This window comes from Ammodytes marinus (assembly GCF_949987685.1).
Source record: "Ammodytes marinus genome assembly, chromosome: 12".
Lineage (NCBI taxonomy): Eukaryota > Metazoa > Chordata > Actinopteri > Uranoscopiformes > Ammodytidae > Ammodytes > Ammodytes marinus.
Window position 1 is genome coordinate 25,364,164 of NC_137216.1, and position 22,993 is coordinate 25,387,156.

Consider the following 22,993-nt stretch of genomic DNA (forward strand, 5'->3'; position numbering starts at 1 on the left):
CAACAAAGCAAGTCGAATAATGGCATATGTCTGAATAAATAAAAATGAAATTTGACAATGCAGTGATAGTTTTCAGCACTTTTCAGCTTTTGGAACTTTGCGTTACAAAAGTTCAGTGAGTACTCCAAAACTATTGAATTGGGTAGCAGGCTATATACTGTCTGTATACTCTCAGGATGGATGTGGGACTAAGAACATTGGCTCTACTGTGACAGGTGATGAGGACGGATGGTGAGTAACATAAGGATGAGGTTGGTCTCACTGGGGGCAGCTAACACTGTGGCAGGAGAGGCAAATGAAGGGAGCTCAGTATTGATGAACCCTGTCTGACAGAGAATGAGACAAATAAGCCAGCACTGTCTGTTGTGAAGTGAAGTCATCCCGCTGTGCCTGCTCCAGCTGGGCAGACAGACCCAATTCTGCCATCTCATAAAAAGGCCATAACAATTCTGTCTTTAAAATGACACCTCAGCCCTCGTCACGATAATAGGACCCAGCCAGCTGTCAGACACACAATGTGTTCTGATGGCCAATCAGATAGTGTCCGAGTGAGTCTGAGATCTAACTTACAGACACTTTCTCATCACACAGCTGGTGAGAGAGAGAGAGAGAGAGAGAGAGGGAGGGGGAGACTGAAAGGCGGAGAGACCAAGTATATTTGTGAAAACACAAGGGGTGTAACGATATATCGATATCGAGCCGTATCGATGCAACACCCAAACATGGATTCATACTGTCGTCTTAATCATATTTTTGTTGTTTTTATGAGTTGATATTTTTCTTTTAAACACAAAGGAATGAGGAGGGTTAAAATGGTGTTGTTCTTTATTTGAGAGCCGCCCTAATCACTGAAATGTCTAATCAGTTATCACTGATGCAGCAGTCCCAATTCCTCTCCCTATCTGAACATAACAAATAAAACAACAAACGCTTGTTTTTTTTTGTTTTTTTCTCAAATGCGCCTGTAGAGGCTACCGGCTACAGAGAAGATCCTGCTCACAAAGGAGAGGAACTTCCACTGCTCACAAGTTCAAAAGTGCCTTTGATAGTTCTGAAAAAAAATGTATCTTTAAAGTTCGACACAGAGAGATGGTTTGCTTCCTCAAGAGGATATCGCAAAAAGAAATAGAAAAAGAGGTAAAATGGCCTCTCAAACATGAAACGACAAGTGGAACAAACACAGATTCTGCGTGCTGCTCTTTGGGGAATTTGTTGGACCTGGATGAATGACGCCACTTGTTTCCTGATCAGGGGAACAGGAAACTCAAATGCTGTATTTTGATCGCTCTTGCAAATTATGCCCTTGAACTCAACACAATCAAAACTCTGCTAGACTGAAATGTTTTGTTATGCCAATCTGAGGTCATCTAAATCATCATCTAAACCCCATACTTGTGATGTGAAGAGAGGGAGCCAGCAGCCAGCCAGCCAACACACACACACACACACACACACACACACACACACACACACACACACACACACACACACACACACACACACACACACACACACACACACACACACACACACACACACACACACACACACACACACACACACACACACACACACACACACACACACACACACACACACACACACACACACACACACACACACACACACACACTTCTCATCTCCATCTACTGTTAAGCAAAGGGTGACACCTACTGGTAATGCAGGGATATGCATGATTCTATCAGCCTGCCCTTTACTCTGATAATAATCCATTAGGTCATCCATTAAAACATGGCTTCTTGGGGCTGTAACCTTTTTACATTTAAATATGCAAATTAGGATGAACTGTGTCAAAACTAACATTTGCTGTTTGATTCATGTTATCTCATGGCTTTCACTCCGCTATCTTGTTCTTCACACTTTTAAATGCCAAATCTAAAGAGCTGAAGGTCGCGGCTTTGAAAGGTTGTTCCCATCATCCAATGGGGCAACAGCAGGGGGCTCTGACCCGGGCTACACACCTTGAAATGTGTGCACTTTGTAGCTTCAGCTCAGCAGACACGAGGAGAGCCGATATATAGCCCTCGCATGCATGATCGGATTCAGGATGGGAGACAGTTAAAGGTGCAGTCGGCGATTCTGGAGCCTGCTTTTTGTTTAAAAATCTGTACTATACGCTAAAAATCAAGTGATAACACACAGCCTAAATGGGCATGTTGCTTGCTGCAGTGGGCCCTTTGTTTACATACCAGTTTACAGAGCCTAGACTGTATTTCAACACCAGTGCACACACAGTACGGACCGACAGCGGATTATGAGGAGATATTCACTGATTCACTTCAATACACAGCTCCACTGTTCAAAAGTAGTGGTAATGAACAGAAAGGAAAAGCTCTTAAGAATAGAAAAACATTCTTGTGTTGGATTTTGTAAAGCATTTGATCCAGTTCTCTTTGGCAATTAGTTCAGACCTATTAACTAATGAGAGTGAGAATATCTTAGTCTCAGCTGAAACAATCCTTTTTAATCTGTTTTTGGACTTGCAATACACAAAACACTGGAGTGCTCTGTTACTAGGCCCTAAGAGTTCAAACAGTATATCAGATAGTGTGCCTGCCCAGCCTTGCAGTATTGGTTTGGATTTACTGATCAAAATTTAAACTGTCGCTATCATTCGAAAAATTTGTGGAGGAACACAAATTTAGTGGTGGTTTATTATGTATGCCAGGTAGAGAAAATTCCAACATGAAGATTTAGGCCACTCCACTAAAACCAGAGATTGAGTTTGACTACAGCTATGGACGGAGAGTTATTAAACTCAAGATTTATCACTGGAATCTAGTAAGCATTTTTTATTTTCTTTTTGTAGGGAAAGGGAAGGTCCCTGTAAAACATAACCAATATGTCATTACGCTGTGAACTATACAAGATAAGACATGTGCACAAATATGTCTCGATTGCATGTTGGTATGTAGGAGTGGTCCCTTGATTCAAAGCTGTGGAATGAGCCCTACACGCTAGCTAATAGAGAGGACAAATGCTACAACCCCACAGAGAGGCAACACATCCAGGATGCCAAACCCTGACATAATTACTCCTTTTCAACCAAAGTATAATCACTAGCGATATATGATTCTATCGCTTCATTTTGATGATATACTTTCTATTTCCCTTACATTTGGCTTATAATAGCTGACTGTTCCATTAGCCATTCACTCTGAACAATGTCTTTTGACTGCAGCCTCATGGCACACAGAGAATAAGAGATTAAGAAACTCAATTGATTTTTTTTTCCTTCTCTGAAAGCCAAAATTATTTTCTTAAAAATCCCTAAATCCATGGAGCGAAACTGATATGTCATTTTGGTGAAAGTATTAATTTCCTCTACGCATTGATATGTCACGATATACTGCTGCCTCATTTCGGAGCCCAATAGGAATCAGTAGACGGATTACGACTCAGAAATATTGAAAGAAATTATTTTTTTGAAAGGCAAATCATAATTAAAATGGCCTTATTTGAGCTCTTTGCGCTTTTCTAAAATAGGAACACTGAGCCCATTAGTATAACTGAGAATGATAATGGATTTTTTTTTTTTTTTTTTTTTTTTTTTTGCAGTGATGGTCTGACAGACTTTCAGACCTGTGCTGCCTGATAAGGGAGCAAGCTGGCAGCAAGGACACAAAGGAATCCACGCAGACGCATTGAGACGTCTTTCAGAATCCTGTTGTGTGCTGAAAAAAAAAATCCAGGGTCAATACACTGCCTATGCTCTGTAAAAACAGGCATGGTGGGTAGGTCCGAGCCACTTTATTTACATGCCCGTTTACAGATCCTAGGCTGAGTATTAACCCCAGATTCTTCTCCCGCGCACACACACAGAACAGGGACATGTAGCGGATCATGAGGAGATATTCACCGATTTTTAACAAAACAGTGATTTTGACAACAAGCGTTCCAGAATTGCGGACTCCGCCTTTAACTAAGGAATCTTTTATTTCTGTGTGTGGGTCCTGAAATTGGCTGTAGCAGTCGGTTAGAGAAGTTATCCCAATAAATCATATTATGGGAAATGACTAAAGGCGTATAACTGCACTGAAGATCACGACAGTCCCTCTCTGCCTCCTTCCCAAAGCCATTCAAAAGGATCATCTTCATCACTCTAGCCCCATAAGAACCATGTGCTGCCACAGTGTTTTCAGAGCTACTCACCATCGTCTGAGGGGCTCCTCGGTCACTGGGATGCTCCTCAGGGTCGCTCCTAGCAACATGAGGAACGCAGACAGGAGGAGGGACGCCCGCAAACCTGGAAGACACAAGACAGAGGAGAAAAGAGTGAGATAATGGCTGATAAAAGGCAGATAAGGTCCCTCAAGTGTGCTTGCAGTATTTTGTTTGTGTTTAAATATAGTTTTCAGGAGCGCTTGAAAACATTGAATGGGGCTAAAATATTTCCCAGACTAAGCTGTTGTCTTCAAATAGCTTGTTTTGTCCGACCATGTTCAATTTATTGAACATGACAAAATAACACACAAACACAAACTAAAATGAATAAGCACTAAATTAAAAAAGGGATCTTCAGCAATATATAAGCAACAAGTAACTCAATTAATATAGTTCATGTTCCAAAGGGCTAGGAAGATGTTGAAAACTTTTCTGGTCCTACCCCCCCTCTTATTTTATACATTATTCATAGAAAACAAATGATATGAAGAAAATGTTTTTAAATAAATCACACATTTTAGATTCAACTGTGTGATCATTTAAGAGGATGGACTTGTTAAATCTTATCATGTCTTACAGAGATGTGTTTGTGTTTGCCCATTCTCATTTATATAAGGCATGGATGAAACATGCCTGGAATGCAATAGAGTAGCACCACAGACTGCAGTCTCCAAAATGACTGCAATAAACAGGGAACCGATTCATATGTGGCCAATAAAAACACGTAACTTGTGACAGCGGCAGCAACAGAACAGACAAAGTGTCTTTCTATCAACCTAGAAAACTATTCTCAGTTTCAGACGCATGATGCCATTTTAAAGGGAACTCTCCCCACTTCCCTATTCTTCTCTTCCCGTTTGAGTTTTTCATTTGCTGAAGCTTTTTGACTAGAGCAGTAGAGATGGATCAATATTAGCAGCAGTCAAACAGGGCTAGGGGGGTGGGATTGCACTTTGTTGAATCGCTGGTAGGGAAATACAGATCACATGCCAAATATGGCCTTATGGTGGATATTATAGGAGTCTGTCAGCCAGGCTGTTTTCTTAACATATCATAGTGTGGATGTCAATTTGTCTCTCAGCTATGTTCTGCCGAATCATATATTGACAAGTAGTAGATATACAAGCACTGACAGGGACTTGTCATTCAATCTGACAATAGAATATTGGTTTTCTGTCAGTAGCTGTTTCCTTCTTTATAAAATCAAAAAGCAAAACTTCAGTCAGTCACAAAGCTGAATTGGAGAAGGCTTTGTGTCATTGTTATAGCAGTAGATCTGGGGAAGATAATAGTCGCACGATGATGATGCCATAATCACTGCCATTATATCAACACACTATGACAGACAATAGGAAAAAAAAAAACCTCCAAATCGCTCCCATACATAAGAGTTGGAAGAGGAAGCTGTCACTATGTAGTGACAATGCGAGCAGATGAAAAAGGGAGTTTTCAAAAGAGAAAAGTTTTGCTCAACAAACCAAACAATAAAACAAATATATCTATCCTGTCTGTCTGTCTGTCTGTCTGTCTGTCTGTCTGTCTGTCTGTCTGTCTGTCTGTCTGTCTGTCTGTCTGTCTGTCTGTCTGTCTGTCTGTCTGTCATATTATACTTTCTGTGATATCATATTACACTTTCCGTGATGCAGGTTGGCTAATATTTCACAATTGCATTAATTTGTATTCCGTGACCGTGACACAGAACGTCATTAACCTATATATTCCAGTGCGGCCCCGCTGGCTAGCTGCTTTCAGCTAAAGACTTACAGGCTTTACAACATTACATTCAAAATGGTTGGATAAACTCCCCGCCTTTGAACACTTTCTGCACATTCAGCAGATGAATGACATACTAACCTGTGCAGCATATTATGTACGGGCTAACTAAGGCTTACTACTTCATGACAGCATCACATAGTGCTTGACCCTAAGCATCACAGAGCACTTGACCTTATGATTGCATTGGGTGGAAACTACTGTGCTGTTAAACATCAGGAGAGGGAAGCCAAGCATTTTCTATGAATGGTATGTTGGAGCAGAGCCCGTGAGTGTGTGTATCTTAAACACATACACACCATTTTTAGCCTGTTGCAACCTCCCGATGCCATGGAGTTTATTTTAAACTGGGTCACACCATGTCTTAATGTAATTTGTGAGTGCTGTTGAGTGGGCTGCCCTAATTTAATATGTGAAACAGAGCAGCAGAATTTGCCAGAAAAAGTTGTGGATTAACTTTACAGGTATAAGGGGAATCTCAAACTTCAGCTGAATTATTTTTTACCTTGAACAGTCTTATACACATCTCACTTAGAGCCGTATACGACATATGACAACCTTAGTTCAAATCAAAACCACTTATTGAATGCTGATGAATCAGGATCACAAGATGGGAGTTGTGTAATTTTTTTGGCATGATTTGGCTGGTGTGGTCTTTCATTCATGGGCAAACCCAGTTGCTGTGATGTTGTGGTTACAGTGTTGTAACTGTTTGTGTCATCTGATAGTCTAGCCCGGGCCGTCACTACTACGTGTCAGTCAGGTGATGCAGAGGAACTGGTTAGGTGAAGTGTGCACTCTCTAAATCAGTAGCTCAAGTCAAGAGCTCTTCTGCAAGCAACGGCACTTTAACAAAATATTCTGTGGTTTTAAGACCATCGTGGTTTTTAATTCCTCCAAAAGAGAGCAGCCTCAAAAAGCCATAAATGAGTGGCTTATGTACGAGTGCTTTTTTTTACCTCTCCCATGGGTCCAACTCTCACGCTATGGTTGTCAACAGTCTTTTGCACATGCTGATGCTCGTTTAAAAAGGAGAATGATATATTGTTTTTTTTTCCTGTCAACATTTCAATGAACACAATTGCAAAGACTGCAAATAAATGAAAAAATAGAATTAAACTAAATGATAAATCCTTGATAATGATCAATAATCATATATATTAAAAAGTTTGGTGTCCCTAACCCTTCTTAAATGAGGATGTATTAGTTTTTCTCTGTTTCATACCTTCATAATTTATTATCTTTGGGATTGAGGATTTCTTATTGGGCCTTTTTTCAATGTGTGTGGGCTTAAAGAAATTAAAATGTATAGATTAATCCACAAAGACACACAGTAATCAAATAAAGTTATTAGAATGTACTTTTTTTAAATACCATAGAGCAAAGTACTGGGACGTATTAACGTATGTAGTCTACTGTATAATTCGAATTAAAGTAAAATAAATGACTGCAAAAATATTTGCAAATGTATTTGTGTGTCAATCAACTCATTAATTTCCTTCTGTGTAGTACTTTGGTGTAGTTTTCCTTGTAACAAAATATCATATTCAATATGCTATTTGCAGGTTTTGTATTAAAAAAGTATTAAAACATATCAAAACAAAACAACTAATGATGCAAAATTTGCAAATAATTAGGAGATGTCTCTATGAAATGTAGAAGCAGACAGCATGAAAGGGAAAGTAAAATCTCCAATGTAAGCTATTTTAGGCACATGTGTGATCTTATCAAAGAACTTGTGTGTCACCATTTTTTGATAATGTCTTAATAGGCTACATTACGTGAGCAGAGACCAAATATTTTGCTGGGATAGGCTTATAAGTAGACTATCTTGATAGTCTACTCAATTGAAGGAAACTGACAGATAACAGAATAGTGTAACACCAGACATCACCACTACCTTACTCTTTGTAGATAAGATAATAGCAGTAGGTCAAGTTAAAAAAACAACAAACTTTTGAGTCATTGAGCCACCAAATATCACAGATAGCATAAGCCTACATCGTGTGTGCTTTTTTAGGACTTGATTAGGTGAAAAAGACGAGACAAACACCATGACGTAAAGCTAAGAACACAGTGTACAAAGCACAACAGCTCACCTTTTTTGTCCATTAACCACATGAACAGCAGCCATGGTATGAAACCCACCGGGCCCCACAGCACCAGAACCGCAATATCGGACTTGGAGAATCCGAAAGCGTGAACGGCTGAGTTCTGGATGGGACCCCAGAAGTTCCAAACCATCCCCTGCATGAGTCCCAGCAAAGAGAATAGGGTCAACACCAGCCATCTTCTCCCGTACACTCTGCTGTTGACTGGCCGACTGTTTGCCTCGGCGTACGAGGGGACGAGAAGCGATTCCCTCTCGGCTTCGGTGCTCGAACCACCGGCACCCATACTAGCTTAGTGCCTGTTATGTCAGTTCAGTTAAAATACCGGGTTTAACGGCGATAAAACAACGGGAAATGGGATGTCTCGCCAAGCTACTGTCAACCACACAAACAAAAACACCCGATAGCTACACTGTCTGTCCGTTAACTTTACTGCGCATGCCCGGACGGAAATAGTTGGGTAGCTGAAACTGCTCCTCTCAGGATGCCATTTTGGTTCGTCAAGTGCGTTAGCTTCGGTGGGACTTTAGCCACACCCGCAGAGCCGAAATGGGGTAGATTCACAGAGAGGCGTTTCCAGACGTATAATTCAACCGTACACTGTCACGTGAGGTTTGTTTACTTCCGCCAGAAACTCAACTGCACGTGTAGTGAAAGGTGAGTCCCCTGTTTTCAGAAGACCCCCACTCTATTTCCTGCAAAGCTAGCTAACGTTAGCTTTCCTGTCATGCTGTTACTATACAGGACAAGTTATCGTTCATAAATGGAGCTAAACTAATCGCACATTTTAGGTAAAACAACTAGGGCCAGTGCTAATGGTCCGACACATTTGAGATTTTCTCTCTCGGGAGCAGAAGTTCATAATGTCCTATCTGAGTTGTCTGATTATTTCATTTTCTCACTATAAACGACATAAACAAGTCGTTCATTATGTCACGTAAAGCTGCATGTTAGCTGCATTAGCGCACAGGAAGGGGAAAGTAAAGTGTGTACTGAAGACTTGTTACAGTTGCAAACTGTGTGGGGTGCAGTGTAAGGAAAATCCAATATTAATTTGGAATAACACAGTTTTTTAAATGATAAGAACAACTAATTGAGAAGTGATTTAAGTTTAATGTATATTTAAAGGTCCTCTGAGGAACTTTCAGTAATTGTTATATCTTTAAAATATCATGCACATGCTGTTATTAATATTATTGATATTATTATATTATCTCCTAGTTACAAGTGCTTCACTAACATGAAATAATGCCAAAATATTCCATTTGCATGTAATCTGATCTTTGTTCAAAACCACTATCAGCATCTTCACCAGGCCATGGCTTCCCCCGCCTCCATGAAACCCTTCAGTCCAGAGGAGACCAGGAGGATTCTGGGACATCTGCAGCAGCCAGCAGTCTTCATGAACATGACCTGTGATTGGCCCGTTCTCCACTGGACAGCAGAGCACCTGACGGGTTGCCTCGGTGACAAACCCATCCGCTTCAGGCTAGGGAGAAAAGAGGAGACAAACAGTAAGAACAGAAGATTAATCTAGAGATAGATGATGATAGAATGATCCCCTTGTAATTAATCACCTGGATTGAACATGCACTATGGAAACTGACTTTGATCTATCACGTTCTAAATGACATTCAAAGTATGATAGACAGGATGGAGAGATATAGATGCAACATAACAACACATTGGGGCGACTGTGGCTCAGTTGGTAGAGCGGGTTGGCCAATGATCAAAGGGTTGGAGGTTCGATCCCCGCCCTGCCACCTGTGTCATAGTTGGTGTGTCCTTGGGCAAGACACTTAACCCACCTTGCCCCCACCTTGCCTTGTGTGAATGTCGATAGTTAGCCTGCTATCGGTGTATGAATGTGTGTGTGTGAATGGTAACATGGGAAAGGGAAAACAGGTCTCCCTTGCAAAAGAGTCTTCGGTCTCAATGGGATTTACCTGTATAAATAAAAGTAAAAAAAATAAAATAATAAGAATATATTAATTGCCATTTATGAAATGGTGATTACTCTCTTGTTTTGTTCTTTTTCTCGCTCTCGTAGCACCTCTGTTTGAAACCCAGTGTTCTTATGTGGAGGCCACACTGGAGCACTTTCTCAGCTGGACCCGTGGCCAGGCCGGGACAGACGTAGGACCTTTCTTTGAATACCCCCACTCAGAGTATTGGGCCTATGCTGACTACAAATACATCGCCATGTTGTTTCAAGATCAACCTTCCATGTTTGAGGTAACCAGCTCCTGATTTCACATGTTTAGATATCTTATCAGTTTTATAATGCTTCCTGGTCAAAACATTTAAATGAAATTCAACAGACTTGTTTGAGGGAGATGTATTCATGTATCTATTTGTCTATCTATTACAGAATTAGTGTTAGTTCATTTCTACCTGTATTGTTTAAATGGTATTGCAACCAGAAGGCCCTCTCGAAAAGCAACCATTTTTACTACAAGGCGTGGCCAAAAGTATTTGGACACCTGAATATAAAACTCAAAAGCATACAAATTTTGGGGTGCTCGTGGTGTAGTTGTTTGAGCCCCCCCTCTGTTGCCACAAGAGCATTAGTATGGTCAGTCACTGGTGTTGCAATGAGATCTGGCTCATAATCCACATTCCAGTTCATCCAGAAGGTGTCGGCTGGGTTGAGGTCAAGACTCTGTGCAGGCAAACAAGTTCTTCAAAGCCAAATTAGGAAGACCATTTCTTCATAGATCTGTTTTTTTGCACGGGTGTAAACATTGTTATGATGAAACAGGAAATGGTTTTCCCAAAACACACTCTCTCTTATCTAAAATATTTTTATCGCATTACTTGGAATGAAGCAACAATTAATCATGATGAAAAACAGTACCAGAGCGATAACGTGTGTGGACACAAGGGGCTTCACACTTTGTAGCAATGTAGTGTATCTCACGAAAAATAAGTCTTCCTTAACCCAAGACATAAATCAATTATTTTCAAGCAATGCAGTTATACCTAAATCATTGTTTAGGGCTCAAAATATTGAATTATGACTGATACATTCCATTTAACACTGCCGCCAGATTGTCAGCAAAGAGCTTGATTTAACAAGACCAGTAGAAGAGCAAATGTTGTTTGTCATAATGTAAATATGTCCAGGTGTGTCATTGTGTTTATTGCCTCTGTACTTCTGCACCGGTTCATTGGGTCCTGATTTATACAGTTTAACCCAAAAGTATGACGTCACTTACAGTCCAAACAGACAGAGGCAAGAAATGTTTTGAATAGAATTTGAAAAGATTGTATAAAAAAAACTAATTCAGAAGCTGCTTTCTTAAAGTTACAATTTGTATTCACATGCTATTATGAAAAACTTCTTATCTGGTTGCTAGAGCTTCAGCTTATTAATAAATTAAACATTAACAAAAATATATATTTATATTGAAAGAGCCAAAATATTCCATTCTAGTCAAGCTTTATCCAAAATGCCGATTTCTATTCTTTTGTTTTCCTTGTTTTGAAATATTTTCTATTATAATTTAAAAGCTTTTGTCCATAGCGACTTTATATTAACTGCTTATCTTGTCCCCCGGTTGCTAAAGACATAAAGACATTAAAGTGCCATCCTTTCTCAAGCCACTGCCTCCCATTTATTTCATTTTTTTTATCTCGGTGATACATTTTTATTGGGCAATCCTGCAATTATTACCCACTGACATTCATGCCTTTGTGACAAGCCCGGCGTGGGCTCTTTTTTACAGGATAAATGGTGCTGAGAGAGAAAAGGTGTCTGCCTGCGGGCTAGATTGACCAGTCTGTCATTTACAGCCGCCTGCATATATGGTAATGACTTCATTATTCGGGATGCTGATGCCGGGCGTGATTGCTACAACCTTTTGTGCTCTGACGGGGACATGATTGACAGACAGGTTTTGCTTGAAAGATGACAAATAGTGCAGATTTTGTTTCTCTACACAGAGACCTCAATCGGTCACCTTCTTAAATGACCCTGTCAAAGTAGCTGATGAGTTTAGGGACAGTGAGCGTGTAGCCGAGTTGTGACAGTTAAAATATGAGTTCTCTACATTATGCCATCAGGACAAAGAAAACAGAGAATTGTCATTTACAAGTGTGTGTGTGTGTGTGTGTGTGTGTGTGTGTGTGTGTGTGTGTGTGTGTGTGTGTGTGTGTGTGTGTGTGTGTGTGTGTGTGTGTGTGTGTGTGTGTGTGTGTGTGTGTGTGTGTGTGTGTGTGTGTGTGTTGCAGGATGTAAAGTGGTCAGAGTTTGGTTTCGAGGGACGTAATGGGAGAGAGAGCACCTTGTGGATGGGCACAGAGGGGGCTAACACACCGTGCCACCTGGACTCCTATGGCTGTAACCTGGTACTGCAGGTACAAGGACGGTAAGAGCCATCAGAGCATGTGTTTCCTGCTTTATAGGCCTATGCTAAAAACAAAAAACAGATCATTGGTCAGCAATATCGATATATCACTGTATATAATAAAAACATGAGGGTACAGGAATCACTGGTATAGTTTATGGTGGGCATAACTGATTCTAAGTAAACAGGACAAGAACAAAATAGCACTGCTTGTATCTGTGTGGTTTGCTGTAAAATGTATTTAAAAAAAACACTCCCTAATTTATATAGATAGTTTGAATTAGATGATTGTAATAATGGAAGTAACTTAAGCCTACATGGATGGTTTACATTTTGATATTTCCTCTTCTATTTTATTAAATTAAATTAAGCAACACATACTTTCCCCATTTCAATGACCCATTATGATAACAACGATACCTTGAAGCATGCTGAACCTCTCAACCTCTGCTCAATAGTTCTTTTAACTGATAATACATGTTGTTACGTTTTTGTGTCAGCAGAAAAAAAGAACAAACAAACACGTTTGAGTACAGTCAGTAATGGACTATAGTGAAGTGTAACTTTGAAAATGCACCCATCATGATATTGTCATATGTAGAACTCTAAATAAAGCATAACTTATTGTCCCGGCAGTGGCGAAGTGGGTAGGGAGTTCGCCTCTGGTGTGCAGGGTCGGAGGTTTGATCCCCCGTCTCCCCGCCACATGTCAAAGTGTCCCTGGGCAAGACACTGAACCCCGAATTGCTCCCGATAGTTAGCTTAGTTAGCTTAGCACCCTAGTGCTAAGCCTACCCTGCGTGGCAAGGTAGCTGCTGCTATCGGTGTATGAATGTGTGTGTGACTGGGTGAATGTGTACAAAAACAATGTAAAGCGCTTTGGGTCTGTGATAAACGGAGATATAGCGCTATACAAGTCCATTTACCATTTACCGTCCCTGTCTCATAGCTTTGTGGGTATTGCATTGAGTCACAAATAGAGGACATGATCAAATGGAGCACTAATAAAAAGTAAGGTATAAGTTGTTATCTACATGGCCCTGGGTATTGTAATATGGTAAAATGGTGGATGCAGTAAGAAATAAATAGTTTTGTGCTCGGCACTGCAGAGCCAGACAAAATAAGTGGTTCAGAAATATGGGAGAGAACAAGGGAGACTCACCATCTGCATGTAAACTAGAGTTTAATAGTAGCTATCTGACTTCTGGCAATGACCTCATTTCTCACAGTAAACTGTTTTATCGTGTGTGTCAGAATTTGCTTTTGATTTGTACCTTCTAGCAACCCTTTTTTTATTTGAAAAAAAGTGTGCCTTGATGTATAATTTTGCCAAGAGAAAAGAAGATAATAAAATATATATACCCACTGAGTGAAAGATAAGAATGTGCTTTCTTCATACTTTCGATAATGGGTTTGTGCATCTAACAGAGACAAGTTGTAACTGAGCACAAAGAAGGTTCATATAATTCCATAAAACCACGCCGGCTGTATTTCACCACAGTTATGGCCGTGGAAGAATTGTCTGCCTATTAACCTCCTAAGCTCTTCTGCAACACAAAAGGAGTTACAGGTGATTGTAACTGCTGCCACAGAGCGCGATCTGTCCTCTGTCCCTAAGAAAGAGAGTTAATTTGTCACAGAGATGGACTGAGACGGAGGTTGACGTGTAATATGGGACGTGAGCGAAGAAACAAAAAGGGAAAAGGTCTCTTTGTATCTCATCTCACTCCTCTGTTCTCCCACTGAGCAACTGTTTAATCTCACTCCTTGTGAATTGGGTCTCAGGCTCTTCTGATTTGATATTGATCTCAAAGGCAATGGAATTCAACTGGAGCAAGTCTTTGACACTGCAGCTCCATGAAAATACAGCAGTGCTGAATGATTTGATAACATATGTGGGTCAGATGAACTGACAATAATGGCAAAGTGATTAGTTTGTATACACGTTTTTAAAGTATGATTCCAAGAAAAAAAAGGAATGTCCACTATAGCTACCCGGTTATCAAAGAATATTATGTTATGAGTCTTTAATTTATTTGAGTCATTCATAATAGGAACATTTCTATTGAATGATTCCTACATTTTCTGTTGTATTTTGGTGAAAAGTTCATTCTGGGCCCATCATGAGAAAATCATTCTAGTTTTTACTTTGCTTTGTCAAAATCCAAATTATGTTTTTGCTGTTTGCTGTGTGTAGGAAGCGGTGGCACCTGTTCCCTCCAGAGGACAGTGGTAACCTCTACCCGACCAGGATCCCCTATGAAGAGTCCAGTGTCTTCAGCCAGGTGGATGTTCTCCGTCCAGACATGAAGAGGTTCCCTGCTTTTAAAGGAGCCCGGGCCCATGTCGTCACTCTGCAACCAGGACAGGTCAGGAGTCACAGTGACCATATTATTTGGCTATATACTACTATATAGCCAAATAATAATATACATATACTAATACTGTTTAGCATTGTTGAACTCCCTATGAAAAACATTTTCCTTATTAATATTGAACTTAAAACTTGGACATAAAAACATCCCTTTATTTTTTATTATCAGTTGTGTTTTAAGGCCATGGTGAAAACTGCCATAAGCGTTTAACTGAAGTTTGATATTACATAACACCGTAACTCTACATTTACAGAATGAACTGCATGTGACGGAGAAGCAGTAACCATAAAAATAGCTTTATTGGTCCTTTTAGCTCTGAAAATGTACAAGTAGACTCAACACTTATAGATTTATATGTCGCGGTGTCCTCCATAAAAAGTGTGATGCTAGGCAACGGTCGTGACTTGTGTTCCAATGAAACATCTGTCCTTCTCGGTTATAGCGTCTCCCCTCCAACAGACTGGCGCTTTTATATTATAGGTAGTAGAAGGTTAAGTTGCATTAAAGTCAGCTGCGTCATCATCACTCTCCATGTCTTGTCAGGAGAAAAGTAATGGGGTCAAATCTGGGCCAGTAGATCAACTGACTGCTTCAGCGTATATGTCAGATTGCTGTCATCCACTTTCTTTTAGAAGCAGTTGAGTTCAGAGTGAGTAAACTTATAATTGAAGTGTCCGAGCAACATAGGGCGAGAATTATCAACATATGGAGATTGGTCCATTTTATTCATTTTATTTTCAGCGCTTACCATACCATTTTACAGTCTTCTTCATTCAGTAAATGGAATTGGCTCAGGTGTTATGACATTGCCTTAATTTGGTCCTTTTACTCACACAATAACAAACAGTTGAATATATTGGAGGCAGACTGTGACCCCTACCCTGGTTCAAGCCTGACCCTCTTTTGTGTTGGATATACTGTAAGTGGTTTCCTTGAGTCTTCTGGGGGTCGCCCAAAGCCTTCCAAATCAATTACCTACATTGGACTCTTTCAGTCAATGTTGTTGTTGCTTGCTGCTTTGGCCTGAAGCTAGCAAACAGTGGAAAGCTACAAGTGGACTTTTGTGCTTTAGATTATTTACACTCTAAACTTGGAAATACTTCAGCTATTGACTCAGAATGGATAGATTCCTGCAAGGGAATGCTCCAACTCCTCAAATAAAATAAAGTACAGATCAGTCAGACCTCCTTGCTTTGTCTGACCAAAGGCCATGAATGAGTCAGGACTGCTGAGGAAGCAGGGGAATCATTCAATGAGGCTCTGGCCCATTTTAATACAGTGATTTTATGAATGGATCATGAACCACTTTCACTCTATGGGTAAAAAAAAAAGAAGGTGAATGCTGCCCTCTAGTGGATGATCAGTATAGTGACCTATCCCCTTAACATGTATCACAATGGCTTGAGGACCATTTGTATTTGTATTTTATTGGGATCTCCATTAGCTGAGGCCATAGCCAAAGCTATTCTTCCTGGAGTCCACACAACACCTTTGCATCTATACACTGCAGTGCATAATTACATTAAATAATGATCACCATGACAAAACAGTGACAACGGAAATGGTAACAAAAGTAATAAAAATAACTCTACAACAGTCAAAATTAAATTAAATAAAAATAATACAAAATTAACAAAACACAGGACCTAAATTATTCACAGAAACATAGAGATAAACTTATATAAACATGACAGGTGTAATTGATGGTCAGACCAGACAAAAACATATATAAACAGAAACAATTAATGATGATTATACTGATGGGAGTGGCATCATTGGTTAGATATTAGCCACTGCAGAGAGCTGCTCGACTAGTAGATGTTTTTTAAGTAATAGTTTGAATCGATTTTTGCAATTTTCTTGAATAATATGTCCAGGCATGGTGTTCCATTTACTCATGGCTCTATATAATGCTGTACTCTTCGCTCTGTTTGTTTTCACCTTAGGTAGTGTGAATCTTCCTTCCATCGCATGCCTGGTGTTATAATTGTGTTTATCAGAACTGAAACTTAAACATTTATACAATACCCTCGGCAATTTAGTCACTGAAATTTTCCTCGTAAAATTAAGCAAAGAGGCAGTAAATCTATTCTTAACACTTAACCAGGATAGAAAGTTGTGCATTATTTTCACATTACTCCTATAGGAACACCTTAATAAACAGCGTGCAGCCTTATTCTGAGCAATTTGCAATTTTTTTATATGTGACATGGCAGCTCCTGACCAAACCTCTGAGCAATAGTCCAGATGAGCTAAGACAATTGTTTTAATGACATTTCCCATTATATTCTTTGGTAAAAAATGTGAACATCTCCGTATAACTGAGAGACCTCTGCCCATTTTAACTACCACCTTACCAATGTGTTGAGCCCAGGATAAATTACTGTCTACAATTATGCCAAGAAGTTTGGTCTTTTGAACTTGTTCAACTGCCATACCCTTAATGTACAAATTCAACTTGGGATCATTTGATAACAGATGTTTTGTCCCAAATACAAGGCTTTTTGTTTTAGAAACATTAAGAACTAGTTTGTTATGTGTTACCCAGTCCAATACTAACTGCAATTCATTGTTCAAGACATTATTAAGCATTTCAATTGTGGACTCTGACACATATATTGTTGAATCATCAGCATACATCGCTATTTTTGCATTTGTTACAGTTAAAGGTAGTTCATTTGTAAATACAGAAAATAGCAGTGGTCCCAGGCAACTTCCTTGTGGAATTCCACAGTTTAATGATTTGAGCTCAGAGAAATGTCCGTTGAAGTACACTGTCTGTTTCCTATTAGCTAAGTAATTTCCTAGCCAGAGTATTGCAGTTGAATTGAAACCATATCCTTTAAGTTTTTGCAATAGCAGATTGTGATCAATTATATCAAAAGCTGCACTGAAATCTAACAGTACAGCACCTACTAAATTCTTGTTATTGATTTCTCTATGCCAATCATCAGTCATTTGAATAAGGGCTGTGCTAGTGGAATGCCCGCCTCTATAAGCATGTTGAAAGTCTGTATTTAAATCATTAGCTGAAAAATAGCATTGTATTTGTTCAAAGGCAATTTTTTCCATGATCTTACTCATAGCAGGCAGCAAACTAATTGGTCGACTATTAGGGCCACTGAATGGTACAGTGGCATTCTTTGGTAGTGGAACAATCTTTGCAATTTTCCATGCTTGTGGGAAAACACATTTTTCAAAACTTAGATTCAACATATGACAAACTGGAGTGGCAATCAAGTTTGCTACCAGTTTCAAAAGTCTCACATCCATGTTATCCACACCAGATGGTTTGTCTTTACAATTTAAAAGCAACTTTTCCACGTAGCTAACATTGACTTTAGTAAATTCAAATGTGCATTTTTTACCTCTCATAATTTGATCTCTAATCAAGGTTTGTGATTGCATGTTGTTTGTTTGGCACATTTCATTCCTAAGTTTCTCCACTTTGTTATTGAAAAAGTTGCTAAGGTGATTGGCAATTCCTACAGGCGTAATAATGAAATGTCCTTCTGATTCAAGAAATGATGGAGGTGACTTAGATTTACTGCCCATCATGTCATTAAGAATATTCCACATTTTTTTGCTGTCATGGCTTGCGTTACGAATCACATTTACAAAATACATCTTCTTCTTCCTTTTATTTAATTTTGTTACATAATTTCGTAGTTTACGATAAACTTGCCAATCCGATTCAAATTTAGAATTATTTGCCATTATCTTTGCTTGATCTCTCTGCTCCATACAATCCTTCAATTCCTCATCAATCCAACAGGATCTGACATTTCTAACAGTTCTCTTCCTCACAGGTGCATGTTTATCAGTTATTTCTCCAAACAGCTTATCAAAAGCCTCAACCGCATCATCTGGATCATCCTTCCACAACACACTATCCCAGCAAATATTTCTAACGTCTTCTATAAAACAGTCTTCATTGAAGTGTTTGTATGATCTCTTTATAATGATTTTGGGTCCAGCTTTCGGGACCTTTGTTTTCCTCACTACTGCCACTAGGTTGTGATCACTACATCCAACTGGTAATGATATGGCCTTGTTACATAATTCTGCTTTGTTAGTATATATATGATCTATACAAGTTGCTGTTCTTGATCCATCCCTTTTTAAGCACACTCTTGTTGGTTGGGTTATCACTTGAGTTAGTCCACATGCATCTGTGACAGCAAGAAGCTTATTCTTAAGTGGACAGTCCAATGATTTCCAATCAATGTTGAGGTCTCCCAGGAAATATATTTCATTTGCATGATCACATACATTATCTATCATATCACACAGTGTATCTAAGTAATCAGAGTTTGCATTAGGTGGCCTATAACAACAACCCACTAATAAGGGCTTCAAATGAGGAATATACACTTGAAGCCATAATGCTTCTAGGTCTGCTAACATAAGATCCACCCTTAATTTTACTGGTATATGATTTTGGATGTAAACAGCTACACCACCTCCATTTGCATTTCTGTCTCTCCTATATATATTATATCCTTGAATATTCATTACACTATCTTCAAACGTGGAATCCAGATGAGTCTCTGATATTGCTAAGACATGTATGTTACCTTCTATTAGCATATTGGAGATATCAATTAATTTATTTCTAAGGCTACATATATTAATATGAGCTATCTTCAGCCCTTTCCTTGGTAATTTAACAGAAGTCATTCTACATAATCATTTATGTTATCCATAATGTTTTCATTTATTAACTGATCCATCTCAGAGTTTATACCCCTACAACCATTCATTAAACTAATCCTAGGTCCAAACAAAAATGACATAAACCAACAAATACATCCCACAAAAACATTAACCCACACCAAAGGCCCCATTCTCTCTGGGTACCCATTGTTTGTGATCATTGTGAACATATCTCTCCCTCTACCATAGTTCCAAAATGTAAATAAAATAAATAAAGAAAAAAACGAGTCCCCTCTCAAACCATATTCCAATATTCTGCATATCTGCTCTTGAATGCAGCAAGTTCATATTGTCACGTGACTGAAATCACCATGCCAACAGCGTCAATGATCGAGGTCACATGACCAGAAACTGACGACCAAAACAATGTTCTCAGTAACTGCCGCAGCCCGGTTAAATTATCAGAAAGGAGACAAAAATAGAAAAAGAAAGAAGAAGAAGGGGGTCATACTTCACGGAGTAAACCTATCAATTGTCATTAGTCCTCGTCAACACTCATCATTGGACTCATTCGGATCGTGTTCTCTAAGAAAGAACACTGAGGGAGTGGGTGATGTCACCAAACTGTCTATCTTAACTATCTTCTCTGTTCAGGTGCTGTACGTCCCCAGACACTGGTGGCACTATGTGGAGTCAGTGGATCCCGTCACAGTCAGCGTCAACTCCTGGATGGAGTTGGTGAGTGAATTGTGATTTGTCTTATTGTCTTTTGTTGTGTATTTTATTTGGAAATTTGAAGTTTTGTTTTTAATGTGACTTAGCCAGGATTCCCTTTTTAAATCCCAATGGTAATATTCCTGGTTAAATAAAGGTTAATAAAACATTTTAAAAAGTTCTCCCTAATCCTGAACTATTCAGCTCACGGCCTGAAAAGATGAAAAAAGATGTTACACGAGTTTCAGACATTTTTTTTTGTCTTGACGATTTGCTCTTGCTCCCGCTGATCCTAACAGTGTTAAGAGCTCCCAGATGAAGGCCCCCTTTCAGCTTTGAGTAATGAGCAGGCCCTGCAGTAAAAGAGTCCCTGTCATTATGATGAGTGTGTGTGCACGACAAGGAGTGTGTGCCTGCATGAAAATCTCCACCACCACACGACAAATATTTATTCACAAAGCGGGGTCCTTCTCTTAGATTTTCATGCAAGGTCACCGATACAACTAAAGTGTGCTCGTAGCAAAGCTCACCTCCATTCTTTGTCTTCATGGGTTCAGTCAATGCAATTATCTTGAAATGCAATACAGTAATCGTTCCTGTATTGCTTGGTTTTATGTTTCCTGCACAGGAAGCGGATGACGTAGCGAGAGTGAGCGAGGCTGTGACCAAGGCCGTGGTCTGTGCCCTGAAGAGCGTGCCAAGTGAAGACAACAGTGACGACTGGCTCAATCCCACTGAGGTAGAAAATTCATTTAACCTCATGATCTGGGGTTGGATTTAGTGTTCCTTGAATTTCAATTTTGAAGAAATGACACACAATACAGTGGAGAAGAAGTGCAGCTGTTTCTTGCTTTCAACTCAAAGAAAGAAAGAAAGAAAGAAAGAAAGAAAGAAAGAAAGAAAGAAAGAAAGAAAGAAAGAAAGAAAGAAAGACAACTAAAATGAGAAGTGTAACCTTTTTTACAGAAGGCTAAATGTTGTATACAAACTAGAAAATCAAGCAACGCTCTGCACTATAAACATCACTGTCATGTTGTTCAGTGTGCAGCTGTCCAGTGACTCTCTCCTAACAACTATACGGCTATTTTCTTGCTGGCAGGTTGTGTTTAGGAGAAAACTCTGTAACCCTGTTTGTTTGTGTTGTGTTTTCAACAGGAAGGAGTAGCATCCCATAACGACAACATGCAGTATGTGAACTTGGCGGTGAGCGCTTTTGCTCAGAGACACAGCAAACCCAGCCAGGACTCCAGAGACACCTGTTTGAGAAAGCGGGACTGCACGGGGCAAATCAGGAAAAAAAACAATGATTTGGTCACGGATACCTTGCCTCTCAGCGTTCCCTTTGGACCACATCTCATCACCGTACGCCCTCAGCAAGAAAACTCCCCGGAAACAAAGGGGTTCATCACAACAGATCCGGAGGTGAAATCATCCAGGAATTGTGATGTCAAACCAGCCAGCTCAGACGCAGCACCAAGCACCAGGCCTCCATCTACCGTCAGGGGACTCCACCGGGGGAAATGTGAATGTAGCCCTGGTTTGAATGCATTAGCACCATGTGACTGTGCAGACACAACGTCGGAGAGCTCCTCGGGGGATTACCAGGAGCCAATAGCCACAACAATAACCACTAATGACCTGTTAGAATGCCTGCTGCATCCTGATGTCATAAGCCAGGTTACTAAACTTTTACTGGAAAGGCACACAGGAACAAGCCACATAAACTCGGCATCATCCTAGCTATGAAACAACATTTAAAGCCTCTGTAAATCTGGTCTACAATAGTCAAAATCAATAAATGATGTCAAAGTTGGGTATCTTCATAAGCTTTTACAAAAATCTGATTGAAAATAAAAGTTCAGAAATAATATAAAACTAAGTTCAAAAATATATATTTTTTTTTACTGTCAAGGTTTTGTGGGCGTGGCCATATCAAACGGTCTCCATGGCAACAGTCATTCTTTTTTTATGGAAGGTTTCAGCAGAGAGCTGCTGTGATTGGCTCAAAAACACTTACTGTGTCATAAGAACCGGAGAATAGACAGAATTTCTGTAAAGTTTATCAAACTTGAATGACAAATATCTTTCATTTGGATTGACAAAAATGCCTAGCTCTTTTCAGATGCTAATTATCCGGCAACTCATTCCCCAAATTACATAGTTAGAAGAATGTTGTGGATTTTGTTTTTACAGGGGCTTTAAAATGCGTTTTCTAAGCTTTTTTTTTTTACTGTGGATGTCTCACTGGAGTTTTCTTTGAAGGATCTTCTGGCAGATAAAAACATCCTCCACGTTACAGGTAATGCTCTGGTGTCGGCAAGGAGTGAGAGAGGGAAAGATAAACGCAGACATTCACCCGTTTCTCTCTCTCCTCTCATCCGTCAAAGTCCTCCTGAGATAAGCACCGGAGACACAACCAAAACCAAGCGTAATGTGATAAGTGACGCCATGGAGCGGGCTCTAAAAATGTCCCTGTGTTGTTGTCCTGCACATACTAATCCTGTTTGGTTCTGTCCAGAGTAAGAAAAATCACCACTTAAAATCAATTTGGTATGTTAATAAGCCGCTTTATTCAAGGTAATATTCCTGAGATGTGAACATTTGTTTTCTGCGTAATGTTTCTCTGTCATGTCCTAATGCAAATTGTCATTGAAACGACCACAGAGGGGCTGATGGTAATGCTTTACTGACTGATGGAGGAAAATTGGGTTTGAATACAGTCTGCCGCCACAGGTCACAAACATCTGGGAGAGAAAGGAACACATGTACAAGTTTAATAAATGTAATCTTTTCACTAACAATTAATTTTCTAAAATTGTTCTGCTTGATG

The 22,993-nt window shown here is 39.6% G+C and overlaps 2 protein-coding genes across 2 annotated transcripts in view; one reads left to right on the top strand and one right to left on the bottom strand.

Annotated features, from left to right (window-relative positions):
* slc49a4 (solute carrier family 49 member 4) overlaps positions 1–8,422 on the bottom strand; it is a 46,087-nt gene extending 37,665 nt beyond the window's left edge. Inside the window, exons 1-2 of the mRNA XM_080037678.1 lie at positions 8,058–8,422; positions 4,174–4,267 (exon numbers count right to left, since the gene is read on the bottom strand). Of these exons, the coding sequence (XP_079893804.1) occupies positions 4,174–4,267; positions 8,058–8,355 (392 nt within the window). The 5' untranslated portion in view covers positions 8,356–8,422. The remainder of the gene's footprint in view (positions 1–4,173; positions 4,268–8,057) is intronic.
* A 965-nt stretch (positions 8,423–9,387) lies between these two features.
* On the top strand, positions 9,388–22,912 carry hspbap1 (hspb associated protein 1; the record flags this gene model as incomplete). The annotated part of the gene is made up of 7 exons (XM_080037826.1): positions 9,388–9,583; positions 10,120–10,304; positions 12,303–12,439; positions 14,616–14,787; positions 20,104–20,187; positions 20,792–20,902; positions 21,319–22,912. 7 exons carry the CDS (start codon positions 9,388–9,390, stop codon positions 21,901–21,903), a joined length of 1,470 nt encoding a protein of 489 aa, XP_079893952.1. The 3' UTR covers positions 21,904–22,912.
* Between the last annotated feature and the right edge of the window lie 81 nt (positions 22,913–22,993).